General features: G+C 29.3%; 1 protein-coding gene across 1 annotated transcript; it reads left to right on the top strand.

Annotated features, from left to right (window-relative positions):
- Positions 1-485: 485 nt before the first annotated feature.
- LOC108346983 (probable L-gulonolactone oxidase 6) lies at positions 486-5,065 on the top strand. Its single transcript, XM_017586062.2, has 4 exons — positions 486-1,321; positions 3,516-3,771; positions 3,898-3,999; positions 4,098-5,065. Exons 1-4 carry the CDS (start codon positions 650-652, stop codon positions 4,811-4,813), a joined length of 1,746 nt encoding a protein of 581 aa, XP_017441551.1. The 5' UTR covers positions 486-649; the 3' UTR covers positions 4,814-5,065.
- The last annotated feature ends 10,415 nt before the right edge of the window (positions 5,066-15,480 follow it).

The following is a 15,480-nucleotide window of genomic DNA, read 5'->3' on the forward strand; positions in this document are numbered from 1 at the left end:
TGACTAATTATTTGTAGTCATGTGATTATTCAACAATTTTCTGATTTACCTTAATATTAAGTATACAGCATTCTTAGTGACATTCTTAATTGAAAAACAAAACAACACATTTACAGTATTGTATTTAAGGTTTACTTTTTAAAAATATTTTTTTTGCGAGATATATTTTTTGTGTGTGTGAAATTTATCCTTTTTTTTCTCTCATGGAACACGACTTTAAGAATTATTACCGCAATTTCAGGAATATGTTTGATTATACGAAAAGAAAAGAATAACTTTTACTCTTGTGAATATTTTTTCAAATCTTGAGAATAAATCAAAAGTAAAGATTGATATTAAATACAAAATTAGAAATATTAGCTAGTAACAACATTTAACTATATTAAAAAAGTAAGGATTAAAATTTTTTTTTTCCAATTTATGGAAGTTTTAAATGCCATTAAATACAACCACAATAATACATTTTTCCTTCTATCTATCTTTCTGGATGATGGGTGACCATATGCAAATGTCCACAAAACATTACAGTTTCTCTCGTGTCCTTCTGTCATTGCACCTTATTTCTAGATATCGGGTGTGTGTATGTCGATCTCAGGTTTAAGCTATAAATATGGTAACCCAACATAGAAGTTGACAAATTTCAGTAACCATGAAAATGTTTCAGAAAGCCTTGGCTTCAACTCAAGTCTTTCTTTTCTTCTGCGTTGTGGTGTTCTCTACTCCACCAGAGGATCCGATCAGGTGTTCTTCAGGGAACACAAGCTGCACCATCACAAACTCCTATGGGATGTTTCCCGATCGAAGCATCTGCCATGCCTCTCAGGTGCTGTACCCCACCACCGAGCAAGAGCTTGTGTCAATGGTTGCATCAGCAGTCAGAAGCAAAACGAAGATGAAAGTTGCGACCCGGTTTTCGCACAGCATCCCGAAGCTGGTGTGCCCAGAAGGCGAAAATGGGGTGCTGATAAGCACAAAATACCTGAACAAGATAGTGAAAGTTGACGTGGAAGCAAGAACAATAACAGTGGAGAGTGGTGTGACACTGAAGGATGTTATCAGTGAGGCTGCAAAGGCAGGGTTGGCTTTGCCATATGCACCATATTGGTGGGGTTTGACCATTGGAGGGCTCATGGGAAGTGGTGCACATGGAAGCACTTTGTGGGGGAAGGGAAGTTCTGTTCATGATTATGTGGTCAACCTTAGGATTGTCAGGCCTGCTGCTCCTCAAGAAGGTTATGCTAAGGTTGAGATCCTCCATGAGCAACATGAAGATCTCAATGCAGCAAAACTCTCACTCGGTGTGCTTGGAGTTATTTCACAGGTAATTAACATCTTCTCTTTCATTTCTTCATTGTTGTTCATGTTGTTTCTCTTTTCACATGCACAAACTGTAATGAAATCTGGTTTAAACTTTAAACAAACTCATCTTGATAAACACATTCTGCTGAATGTTGCCGTAAAACACAAGGAGAGAAAAAAACTACATTTTCATCTAAAACACTTTAGTTCTAGTGTGAAACCGAGAACAAAAGTTATCTGTGAAATGCATATTTTTTTGTTGTTCTTCAATAGTAATAATGGAAGAAATTCATTAGATAGTTATTATGACATTGACTAGCATACCACTATGAATAATCAATGCACAAAACGTAAAAATCAGTGTGCCATCATCATAAATAAGATCATTACACTCAATAGTGATTACACACCAACAACATATTTTCAACCCCAATAAAACAATATTTTTATTTTAAAATATTAAATAAATTAAAATGCATTAAGGACAATTAAATTATTAGTATCTTATGAGACAAGAATAGAAAGATTGAAAGGTACGTCTTTTCGACTTTCCTATCAATAAATGTGAACAATGAAAAGCAGTATAAATAATAATGAATAAAGGCAACAACAAATAATTGAATTCACAAACTAACAAGTGAGATATTATTATTGAAAAGGAAAATTATATATATATATGTGATAATAATTATGTTGAGATGGACACTGGTTTTCTTTAGATCTCAATTGGATAACTTTCTCATGCATTTAACAGTTTCACTTTAGAACAATTTAAAATACTTTCCTCTTCTAACGTTTTAGATGTTTTTAAAGATAAAATTGGGATGAAAGTCTGAATTTAAAAAATATACATTTAAGACAATTAAGGTATCATCAGACTTATTTTTTTAAATATAAAAGTAACTTATACGCATATAATTAAAATTTAAGGACAAATAATCTGGTAGTTTAAGAACAAAATGGAAACACTATTTGCATCAATTAAATAAAATAGAAAAATATTCATAATTTAAAAACGGAATAGTTTATAAATCAAAAACCAACATATCCAGCTCACCCAGAATCTGAATTCAATTTCTTCTTCATGAATAACGTTCACCAACCACTAGAAGACAAATGAGGATTTACTTTGGCAAATCGGTGATAAAATAAAATATTCTGATTCACTTTTGTGCCTCTGATTCATTGGTTCCATCAGGTAGCAAACAAATAAAAGTTTGAAGTATATTCTAAGCTTATATATGGACAAATATCTGAGATCATCCTTTCTAAATTAGCCACCCATATCTTTATGTCCTGATGTAGTCAGCTATCACCAAATTCCTTGGCGCAACAAAAAGATAGCAACAAAAATACAATAACCCATGACTCAATAACAGATAAACAACGAGTCAGTAATTTTTCAATTGTTTCTTCAAATTTAAATTCAAATCTCTCACATTGGTTTGGTGGAACCTGTTTCTATTTCTAATTATGGAACTACTTTAGGCTTTTTGAATCCATAAAAAAGTTAGTCAAATATATTCATATTATGAATCTCTCGAGAAAATTTCATTTCTGATTAATTTTTTAATACATTTTATGTTTTTATATTGCAAGAAGGTTTTGAATATTGTGTTTTTATGTGATAACATCGTCGCTTTGCTTTCACATGATTTTTGTTTTGTTTTCTGTGTTCACATGCTTTATAGTAAGATGTTAAAATGTTAATTCTCAAAAGCATACAAAAGACTATAAATATAGTTCAATTAGTTGTCAGCAAAAAACGCGTAACCTATATTTATGATAAGAGACAAATGCGTTGTCATGGAATCTAGCTTATATATAATTCAAAATTTTAACCCGATAAAGCGAAAAAAAAAATTCAAAATGTTGACAACTAAACTCTTTATTTCTAATTCAACAATGGTGGAAAGGGACTTCCTATTACACACTTCGTTTGCAAGACTTGGGTAACGTGGCAACCGTTTGCATGAAAAGTTTAAAAGCTTTTCATCAAACACCTATTCTACGAAGAAGAAGTATATACATTATGTAATTTTTTGCTACAAACTCGCAACCTTCCATTACTGTTTCCACAATGAATTAAATTAAATATTCATTGTTGAGAAAAGTAGCTGTGCAATAAAGTTTGTGATGTGGGTACATTCATATCCGCCATTATTATGGAGAGGAATGCAATGATGATTGACCATTTGGATGGACGTTTTTTGCAGATTACTCTAAAAGTAGAAGGTATCTTCAAGCGATCCATCACGTATGTGGCAAAAAATGATTCAGATTTGGGAGAACAAGTTGCTTCTTTTGGATATGCACATGAGTTTGGTGATATAACGTGGTACCCAAGTCAACGTAGGGCTGTGTATCGTGTTGATGATCGTGTGCCAATTAATGCATCGGGCAATGGTCTTTACGACTTTATCCCCTTCCGTCCCATTCCTTCTCTTGCATTGGCACTCCTAAGAACCACAGGTTTCCCTTCCTTTTATTCAGTTAATACATAAATAAGGTTCTTACTTTTAAGCTTGCATGTACTTAGAAAGCAAACCAGCTTCCATGTCGTTAACATGTTTGCTATTTTGCTTGATGGGGTAACAGAAGATGTTCAAGAATCTGCTGGTGATGCCGATGGGAAGTGCATAAGTGCTAAGGCCACAACGACTACCCTCGTCACCTCAGCATATGGACTTACTAATAATGGTACTGTCTAAATCAAAATATGATAGTAGTAGTTTATGATTTGACGGAGAATTCAACTTGTGAAGCTGAAGTTTTTGTTTTACATTTGGTACTTGCAGGTATAATCTTCACTCGATACCCTGTAATTGGATTTCAGAACCGGCTTCAGGCATCTGGGACATGCTTGGATAGTCTTAAAGATGCAAAGATCACAGCATGTGCCTGGGATTCCAGGGTGAAGGGAGAGTTTTTTCACCAAACCACATTCAGCATTGGTTTGTCAGTTGTGAAAGATTTCATTGAAGATGTGCAGAAGCTGGTTGAATTGGAGCCAAAGGGGTTGTGTGGCTTAGATCTTTACAATGGAATTCTCATGCGTTATGTGAAAGCTTCAAATGCCTACTTGGGGAAGCAAGAGGATGCTTTAGACTTTGATATCACCTACTACCGTAGCAAGGACCCTATGAGTCCTAGGCTCTATGAAGACATTGTTGAAGAGATTGAGCAAATTGGGATTTTCAAATATGGAGGATTACCTCATTGGAGTAAGAATAGGAACTTGGCGTTTGAAGGAGCCATCAAGAAGTACAAAAACGCAGAGAAATTTTTGAGGGTTAAAGAGAAGTATGATTCAGAAGGGGTTTTCTCAAGTACGTGGACAGACCAAATGCTTGGACTAAAAGATGGGGTGACGATAGTGAAAGATGGATGTGCTTTAGAAGGGTTGTGCATTTGCTCACAGGATAGTCATTGCAATCCAAGCAGAGGTTACTATTGCAGAGCAGGCAAAGTTTACAAGGAAGCAAGGGTTTGTACTCATTTGAAATCCCAATGAGACCAAAGTTTACAAAAGATGATCCATTTATACTGTGTGATAAGTGATGATATTTATAGCTGTAATTTACATATACCAAAGGATTAATAAACGCACTGTGTGATGCATACAAAGTTGAAAGGGTAAGTTATTTGTTGCTGTACTAGCTAGGACTAGTTATGTGAAATGTCATGCAGTAGCCATTTAGTGAAAGTGAACTCTAATTTCTGACAAAGCAAATACAAGGTTTCATTTCATATACCACCCTTTGAATTTTGAATTTTCGTGAGGCTTTGGTGTTACGCTTTGTGTTACCATGTCCATTTTCCATAACAGAGTTGAGTTCAATAACTTTCCCTTGTATAATATCGTAAGCATTTGTCCATTGGTGATGTTTAATTAAGTATACTGACATATAGTATTGGTTTTACACCTATGTTATGCTTCTATACAATCATTTTCCAACAAAACCTACTTTGATGCTTCTGTACAATATTTTTTAACGAAAAATATTTTTTTAACAATTCTTTTTACAGTTGACAATATACAATATACACTTGTGATTGATTCGTTTCAAATATTTTTTTAAAAATAAATTTAAACGAATCATGACATGTGATCATTGTCAAAAAAATTACTATGAAAAAGTTGTTAATATATCAAAGTTACTAACCAACAAATATAATGGATACTTTGTAATACAATAAATATCGTATGCAAAATATACAATGTTTAAATTAGTTTGATTTGGATAAAATATGTAAAACAATGATCTAATAAAAAGTTGTGTAAAGACATGCTGAAAAATATTTGATTAAAAAGATTGGATTCAACGTGGTAAAGACGCATTATCCCTCTCTTATGCATGATTTTTGAGAAAAGGATGGTACAAGAATCAAGTAATATTAATTTTTTTAGGTATTAAAAAAAGTCTTAAAAAGGTATGAAAAAAGAATGAAAAGTTGTACGTTTATAATTTTCTATTTTAATTTAATTTATAAATAAATCTTATATATTTATAGTGATTATGTGCTTAACAAACTCTAAGGACTTGGGAAATAGAGTGTTAGAGTTGATAAGTGTATTAAAATAATGAGACCGAATATTTTATTTTAAAATAGTTTAATAATATAAATAAAATTTTTTAAACTCGCTCATTACTTAAAACACTGTTTATCTCTTTAAAACTTTTTCTCTTTGTTTTCTCTCACTTCTCTCTAAGAGTTCTAACTCCTAAGTCATCTATTTGACGATCAGGATGTTTCTAGACAATCACGACGACGAGGTCCACATTTCTAGCCGATCAATTTCTGTCATAGAGCAAGTAAGTTTCGACTTCTTTTTCATTTCTTTCATAAAGAATGGCCATTGCATGTGTGATCGTGCTTTTCCTAGTCATTTTTGGTTAATCTAGAGTTCTAAAGACTCTGTTCGCTTCCAATTTCGTGTTTCGTAGATTCGTCTAAAGATTTCTTACGTTTCAAGCAATCGACAAAACGTTTTTTGTGTCAAGTAATTTATTGTGAGGTATGGGAAGCTAAACCTATTCTTAGAATTTTGTTTGTGTTTTTAAAAGTTAACTTTTTCGTGTATATAACATGAATTGAGTGAAATTGTATGTTAGCATTAATATTTTTGGTGTATGGATGATGATCAAGTATTATATGACTTGTTTAAATGTTTGACAGTGTGTAATTGTAATGTTTCTGATGTTATAATTGTGTATGGTGAAGTAGTATGATGGTTTAAAACTGAGTTCAAGTGATTGGAGTGAGAGTTGGTCAAATTCTTGAGTTTTAAGTCTAAAGGGAGGGAGGGGTTGAATGAGTGAGTTTGAGAAAGAGAGGTTGAGGTAAGAAAGTAATTGTCTAGGTTCTATCATGAGATAATTTAAGTCTTGTTAGAGGTGTTATTTGAGTAAAATATGTTATGAAACAAGATGGTAGTTCATCTGTGAGTTTTGGTAGTGTTTTTAGTGTTTTGGGTTGTGTTAAAGTACAAAAATTGAGGTTTAGAGTAGTGAGATTTTGAATTAGAGAGTCTAAACTAAAGGGGATAGTTTGGGATTTGTAATAGAGTCATTTACGACTTGTTTAAGCCTTTATTTTGCTAATGGGTTTAGGTAGTCTAAAATGGCTAGTTTTGGGTTTGGATTGGTCAATTTGAGTTAGAGGTGTGTTTTCTGAAGTGTCTTAGTGCCTAAGGGGTTGCAGGAACCATTTAAACTTGTGTAGAGGGTAACCAAGGTCAAATTAGGTGAATTTTAGAAACTGATACAACGCCTAAGTGCCCCTTGGGCGCCCCCTGGGCGCAATGGCATCAGATTTGGGTTTTCAAGTATTAAAATCTTAAATTTGGGGTTTTGGATATCATTTTGGGATGTTCTTTAGGTCGTTTTGAAAGTTTTTTACCCTTCCGGAGCTGTTAATGATGATTTCAAAGTTATTTTCCTTACCTAAATGTGAGTATCAAGTTGTTATGTAGAAATTTTTGTTATTATGTAATATCTGATGACTTGTATTAGTGTTTTTATTTTTTTAATGTATGATATGTAGTCTCATGTATTACTATATTATGTGAATTTGAAGTGATATAAATAGTTTCAATGGTATCACTATTACAAAATTGACTATAAATAACACCTAATAGATAGAGTTTTTTTAAATAAGCCTTATCTATGAATGTGCGGAATAATAGATAACGCTTATTTAAAAAAACGTTATCTAAACCTATAACAATAGATAATATTTTTCTAAAAAAACACTATGTATAGATAATTAATATTATTATTTTTATTTATAATTTAAAATAGATCAATAGATATTACTTTTTTTAAACAAGCGTTATCTGTTTCAAACACAATAGATAACGTTTTTTTTTAAATCACTGCGCTTAGAAAAAAATTGAAAAGAGATTTTTAGTTCTTTTGATCTTTGTGTCCTTTTACGTTTCTGTTTCGAGCTTCTTTTTATTCTTGAGCCAAAGAGAATAATTTTATTGATAACTGCTTATAAGAAAATCGCAGCAAGTTTTTTTCGGAAAAAAGAAATCAATGTTTTTTCTAACATTGCATAATTAACTAAACGTGTAAGTAAAATTAGACATAAACGTGTATTATCACTTTTTTTATAATAACAAAAAATAATAAAATTATAATTATAAAGTTAAATATATTTTTTTCAAATTTATTATAGATAATTTTTATTTATTTTATAAATTATTTTTATTTATATGATTTAAAAAAGTGATTAGATTTTTAAAAAAAATCAGTTAAATAAAAATATTTGTTAAATTTGAAAAAACAGTCACTTGATATTATTACATAATTTCCAAAACATTATTACATAATTAATTAGATATTCACATGATTAGTAATTATAATTATCGTTACGCGGTTACCTCATATATATTTTCAGCATATTTCCTGTTATTTATTACAATTTTATTAAACGGATTTATATTTATGAGAAAATCCATGGGAAATAATTTTTCTTAAGGTATACATATAATTAATATGGACGCATTAAAATTAACCGGATATTTTATTCATAATTGTTCATAAAATATTTCGAACAACTTTTTTCAGAAAAAAATTAATGTTTTTTTAAGAGTGCATATTACTAGTGAAATTAGACATAAGCAATGAGGAATTTCCTTTATAATTACTAGTGAAAACGGTTAAATTTTAAAAAATATCACTTGATATTATTATATAGTTCATAAAATATTATTGCAATTAGATATGCACATGATAAGTAATTTAAATAAGTACGTGATTACCGAATTAACTAAGAAAATAATTAAGTGATTAATTTGTCACTGACCTCTTGCCCTATATAAAGCTACAAAAACCCTTGTTATTTTGTAAATTTAAATAGTTTGAAAAAGTAGTATTGAAGTTATCGGAGATGGTGGCAAAGATGTCTTCCACACAATATTTCTGCTTTTTTCTTATAATCTCAGGTTTGTAAAATTTTCAAAACAGTTTTTCTTTTTGTCCATTATTATTTAAATTCAATTAAAACAACATGAAAGATTAAAAGAAAAGTGAAATTAAATTAATTATAAAATTATTCGATAATTTATTGTTTAATATTGCAGTTATTTCAATGAGATTTGGGGAGGGTAATTTGTGTGAGAAACCTGAGTTAACAGAGCAGTGTGGATTTAGAGACTGTCCACAAGTATGCTTGGATGTGTATAAAGAAAGGTTCGTTGCTGGAGAATGCATTCTTGGTCTCTCTAAGAACCCTCAATGTGTTTGTTTCTTTAATTGTCTACCCAATCTTTCTAACACCACTCTGTCTCAAATTTCCAATTAATTCTTTATTTTTTCTTTTTTATCATCTTAACACACCAATAAAATTGTTTCTCTTATTTTTTTTTTCATTACATCATACAATGTGATTTTTTATTTTCAATTTTAAATAATATCATTCTTTTACTGTGTTATTATTTATTAAATTCAACTTTAAAAATTGTTTATTTTTAGAATCGTTTGATAAATGGTATTCTAATTATTACGGGTAAATATTTGAAATTTTTAGTAGTGGTTTAGGGGAGGAGCGTAAGTTTTTAAAAATTTAAAAACAAAACATAAAATCCGAGTGATTTAGTATTAATTTGTCAATATCACGAAATAAAATAAATTTTACAAAAATTAATATAAAAAAGTTACTTTTGTTTAGTGATTAAGTGTCAAACTGAAATTAAGTGCATTCGATTATTTAAAAACTATAATATAATTGTAATTTAATATAAATAATTTATTTTAAAAAATAAACTAATAATATTTTTATTCTTTTTATAAATATGTATTTAAGTTATTTATATATTTTTTAAGTAAAATTTATTGTATACAATAATTTTAAATAATGATTGAGTTAATCAAAATCAAAAATTTAAATGAAATATAAGGATGAGATAAACAAAATTGTTTAATTAATTTTTATTATAATTTTAGCTTATTATTAATTTTAAAAATCATAAAATTTACGGTGAAAACTAGTTTAACTTTTAATTGAATTTTGGTTATGTTGTCTTCGGTTTACAAAATTTGTTATCATATATTTAGAATTTTAAATTTCCGACGATGATGGCATTTTAATTTAAAAAAAATTAAAGTTATAATTTTTACATGTTTTTATTTTATTTTTAAAAAATTTAAAGAATTTATACTTTTCACCTTCTAATAATATATTTATGTCATAACTCTTTAGTTATCATTTTAATTTGACATAAATTCATAATTTTAAAGGAAATATTATTTTTAATATTTTGTTAGTCATATTATTTTTAATTTATTAAAGATATCATCATTTAATTATTTATTTATTAATAAATATCATTTTAAATTTTATTATATCATATTAGTAATATTATGTTATTATATTATTATTAAATATTATTTGTGAAAACAATAATGTCAATATTTGTAATTAATTAGTATTTAAAAACTAATAAAACTGCTGTAATAAATTATGAAATAAATCTTGTTGATTTGATATTACTATTAAAATAATAGATGTAACATCCCAAAAATACAGTATAAAACCATACCATAAAATATTCACAATTAACAATATTACACTTCAGTTATGAAAGAGAAGAGGTATGTTTATGGCCGAACGGCCTTACAACAATACTTCAAAATTTAAACTTTATAAAACAAAAGTCTAGACCGAACTGTTCCAAAACTAAGCTTACACCGATCAGTTATACAAAATAGAACCAATTCTAACGACCGAACGGTCATATGGTTCAGCTTTCACTTTCACTTCCACTTCTACCAGAGCCTCTTCCAGTAGACACTCTTCCCCTTTTGCTCACATCCACAGGATGATCATTGCAACAGGAAATGACGGTCGAACGGAAAATACAGACAAGACACGAAAAATAGGGTTAGCTTATGTAGTTTAATTAATTCAGAAAACATAGAATTCACACAAATCTAAGATAAAATCCATAGGTCAATCATGCATCAACCAATCATACATTTCCAACCATAACCATACAGTAATGCATGCAACGACCGATCCCTTGACTCTGACTGTCCGGACTGTATGAATTATGTGTAGCTACGACGTTTTTTTGCACCTGGGTGATGTAATAACTGGGATGCCCTCAACAGCTGCCACCCAAGGTTAGTCCGTTCTGCCCAAGTTCACCTTATGGATTGGGACCTCCTGTCATTCTCACACATGACTTACTCCTCTCCACTTGAGAATGAGTAATCACAGAATATCAGGATAAACGCCAGCTAAGCATAACCACATTCATACTCTACCATTCAATAATCAATCCTGAGATATTCCTCTCTGGAATACTCTTTCATTTCCATATTATTCCATTCATATCACATTTTAAATACCATCATATTTCATCAATACAGTCAAACCAAAACCTAGAAAACAAGATCCCATCTTGGAACAGAACCGAACGAGAGAATACTATTTAGACTAACATAACCGAACCCCTATAAGACCGAGCGGTCTTTCACTTATCTACAGAACAGAACCGAACAGTCCATACTAGGTAAGACTCATCAGAAGCCTAACACTTATGCTAATACGGAATGTTTACTCGCTACTCAACAATTATGACCGAACAGTCTTTACTACACAAAACTTCAAGAATGTTTGGAATACTATAGAATACATATAATTAAACTTCACCGAAAATAATGAATTCTTTTATCAGAGACCTAAGGGTTTAAACCGAACACTACAAACCATGGCCGAACATTATTGAGTTTGGACGAACACTCTTAATACCTAATGTAGATATATTACGGAATGTTATAAGACCACACGATTAGTTTAAATCCGAGCACTACTGAGACCGAGCACCTGGTCTATGATCGAGCACTACTGAGACCGAGCGCTTGATTCAAGACCGAGCATTATTGAGCTTATACCATGAAGGAATATATTCTAAATACAATTACATATAACTTATTTTCAATAACGGATAACTATAATATCTACGACTTTAAATATTATTGAATACCTCAACTAAGCTGATTACGAAATATAAATAGAAAGTTATACTTAGACCGAACGCTTATTTACCAGTATACTAATAGAAAAATCGATCGGTCATGAACTAAAATTCTCTACAGAAGAAGAATCCAGTTCAGACCGAATGCTCAAAGGAAAAACCGAACGGTCAATAATGACTCTCGGTGACAAACACAGAATTACGCAGAAAGTTGAAGACTTAAGATCAAACCCTATATCAACCCAGTTTACAATATTTATAAATCATCCACTCATATAAACAAACAATGCAGTAACACCAATACTTCATATTCATCAATTAATCAAACAAACATAGAACCATTCAGAACAAAGAATCATAATCAAATTATATAAGCTTCCCTTACCTCTAAACTCAGTTGAACGCTCACGGTTGCAGTATCTGGCTCACCACTACTAATGTTATACACTTAGAGTTTTCCTGGTTTACGAAACTAAACCAAAATAAAAGACCATAATTGCTATTAGAATGAGATGATAAACTCATGCAACCAGAACTTGGCTTGCATGTGTTAGAAAACGAACGTTCTAAGAAGAGAAGGAACTCACCAGCTTAAAACCACAACTTGATCGGTCTAAATGAAAATCCTTGACGCCGGGAGAGCTCAGACGTTGCCTGAATGGTGATCGGAAGAAGAAAAAGATGAGAATTCTTAGAGAGAAGATGGAGGAATCTAGAGAGAAGGAAGAGAAAATGAGGTTCTGCAGTTTGGAGAAGAAAGATGCATGCAGAAAGTGACACCGGATTTTAAATTTCAGCTTATATACCCCCTGCATAAACCGATCAGTCCACTCTCTTTAGTTTCATTTTCCCTCTTATGGACACATGGTTTCCACTATGTTGGGGAATTTAATGAAAAATAAATAAATTAGAAGATATCTTTAATTTTGCAATAAAAGTAAATACTAAATTCACAACTAAAAATTAACACTATTAATTAATTAATTAAAATAGGCAATATACTTAAAATAAAGATAACACAAAGCAAAATAGAAAATGCTTGAGATGAAAATAATTGATTAATTATACAATTTATACAATTATATAATTCAATTAGTTAGAAAAGAATGGACTTGAAAAATTTAGGTTTAATCATTTTCGACATACCTATTTATGTACGAATGTCTCAATTGGGTCCTCGTTTTTTTAAAGTGTATCAAAATGGTCCCTAATTTTGAAAATTGATATCAATTGAGTCCTTCCCGTTAAGTTAGCTGGACGGCGTTAAAAAAATTGATGAGTGGATGCTGAGATGACGAACGAACGCTCGTCCACCAGCGAACGAACGCTCGTCCATCAGCGAACGAACGCTCGTCGACCTCTTACTGCTGGACGACAAAATTTTAAATTTTTAATAAAATAAACACTAAAATATATGCAGAAAAATTAGAAAGGTATGGGTACAACATATATTGTTAAAACATATTTGGTTTTTTTCAATAAAAATAATAAATTTGATTTAAATTTTCGATTTTCAGTAAACCTCGAAACTAAAATCAGCCGTTAGAATTTATTATGGAAACAATAATTTCATAACGTTTTAATATTTATAATTAATTAATTATTAAAAACTAATAAATTGTTAAAATTAATTATGAAATAAATCAATAAAATTAGTTGGTTAATATAAATATTAATATTCAAACAATCCTCTAAATTAAAATACTAAATTAGAAGAAATCTTTTATTTTGTAATAAAAGTAAATACTAAACTTACCACTAAAAATTAGTGGTATTAATTAATTAATCATAAATATGCATTATATTCAAAATAAAAATGACAAAAAAATTGTGACTACAAATAGAAATAGAAATAGAAAATGCTTAAATAACACCAAGTGTCAAAGTCCAATAAAATTTTGAATTTCCAATAAAATTAAACATCAAAATATATGCAAAACAATAATAATTAGAAACGTATGGATGTATACATTATTGAAACTGATTTGGTTAATTTTTTTTGAACAATTGTATTTGGCCAATAAATGTAATAAATTGCATTCAAGTTTTCGGTTTAAAAAAAACTCAAAACTAAAGTCAGAAGTTAGAATTTATTATTAATGAAAACAATAATTTCATGAATTGTTAATATTTGTAATTAATTAGTAATTAAAACTAATAATATTGTTATAAAGATAAAGGCTCTAAAATGTCTATAAAATTATATATATATATATATATATATATATATATATATATATATATATATATATATATATATATGAGGGGTTTGTTAAAATACGTAACCTCTCTTGTAGTTGATATATTTTAGCAAAGTGTATTAGGCTTTAGTAAATAAAAATATCCTCATATATTATGGATTATAAGTGTTAAGATCAAGGAACCAAAACCCTTACTCCCCTAACTCTTTCTCATCTTTCATTCCTCTCAACCCTTCCTCTTTTATCTCTCTTCTTCCAATATATTCTCCCTGTCATTGCTATGATAGGCCCAATTGAAAAAATCGGAAACACCCACCTAATCCTAATTCACTTTCCTCGCTTATCTAATTTGTTTCTCTCTCATCGTCATCATCTCTCACATCCACACACAACAACTCATGACACTGCAACTTGTTGCTCTTGGCTCTATTCGTTCATTTGTTTTTCACGGTAATAACAAAAATAATAGATGATGTTGATGTTGATTTTTGATTGGAGGGTTGTGTTATATCTTTTTTCTTATTGTTATTAAATTTGTAAAAATATAAAGTCTAAGATAATTTAATAATCTGTTGCAAGTAGCGAGTATTTTAATGCTTACTTATAAACGGGTCGGTACGGGTATTATACTATCCGTACCCGTGAGTATTCGCTATCTGCAAAACAAAATTAATTTATATTTTATTAAGTTAAATTTAATTAAAATTAAAATTAATTTATATTTTATAAAATTTAATTTAATTAAAATTAAATTTTAATTTATATCATATTTTATATATTTTTTATAATTTTATTTTATTTTTATTTTAATAATTTATAAAAATATATTTATTTTCAAATATTTATAGGTATCCGTGAATTTTAAAACACTCACAAGTATTTTTTAAATATCAGGTAAATTTTATTTTTTCGAGTCGGATTGGAAGTAGACATTATTCGTGCCACCCGTTGTCATTTCTAACTACATGTATATAGTACTTTACATCTCATTATTACATTATTTAATATTATGTATATAGTACTATACATCTCATTATTACATTTTTTAATATTATTTGATAGATTTAACTGAATATCAAAGTGTCTTTTTTCATTCAGTTCTCCATTAAAACTTCATTCAGTTCTGGAAAAACAAGAACATAGAAGATGTTAAATAAAGGTTTGAGATTTGAGTTTGGAATGTTCAGTGAAAAGTTTAAAAATATTTTTATAATATATATCCAGAAGAAACAAAACTTATAAAAAGTGTTTACATAATGAGCCAGATGGAAACTCTAGAGAAAAAAAAAAGAGAATAACAAGCTCTACTTTTTAAATATTAAAAATATTTTTTAAAACATTTAGTTTTAAAAATATGTTAATTACAAATAAGATATTATATATGACATGGTTAATACATTCAACTTGTTATAATTTAATACAATAACTCTTACATTTATATATTCAGTTTCATTTAATTTTATTTATTGATAGTCAATGAATGCAAGT

Source organism: Vigna angularis, chromosome 9 (genome assembly GCF_016808095.1).
Source record: "Vigna angularis cultivar LongXiaoDou No.4 chromosome 9, ASM1680809v1, whole genome shotgun sequence".
Classification (NCBI taxonomy): domain Eukaryota; kingdom Viridiplantae; phylum Streptophyta; class Magnoliopsida; order Fabales; family Fabaceae; genus Vigna; species Vigna angularis.

Bases quoted from the DNA above. Each gene is read 5' to 3' on its own strand.
- LOC108346983 (XM_017586062.2), top strand. From the start codon at position 650: ATGAAAATGTTTCAGAAAGCCTTGGCTTCAACTCAAGTCTTTCTTTTC. The intron at 1,322-3,515 runs GTAATTAACATC...CGTTTTTTGCAG, and splicing joins TGCTTGGAGTTATTTCACAG to ATTACTCTAAAAGTAGAAGG. The intron at 4,000-4,097 runs GTACTGTCTAAA...TGGTACTTGCAG, and splicing joins ATATGGACTTACTAATAATG to GTATAATCTTCACTCGATAC.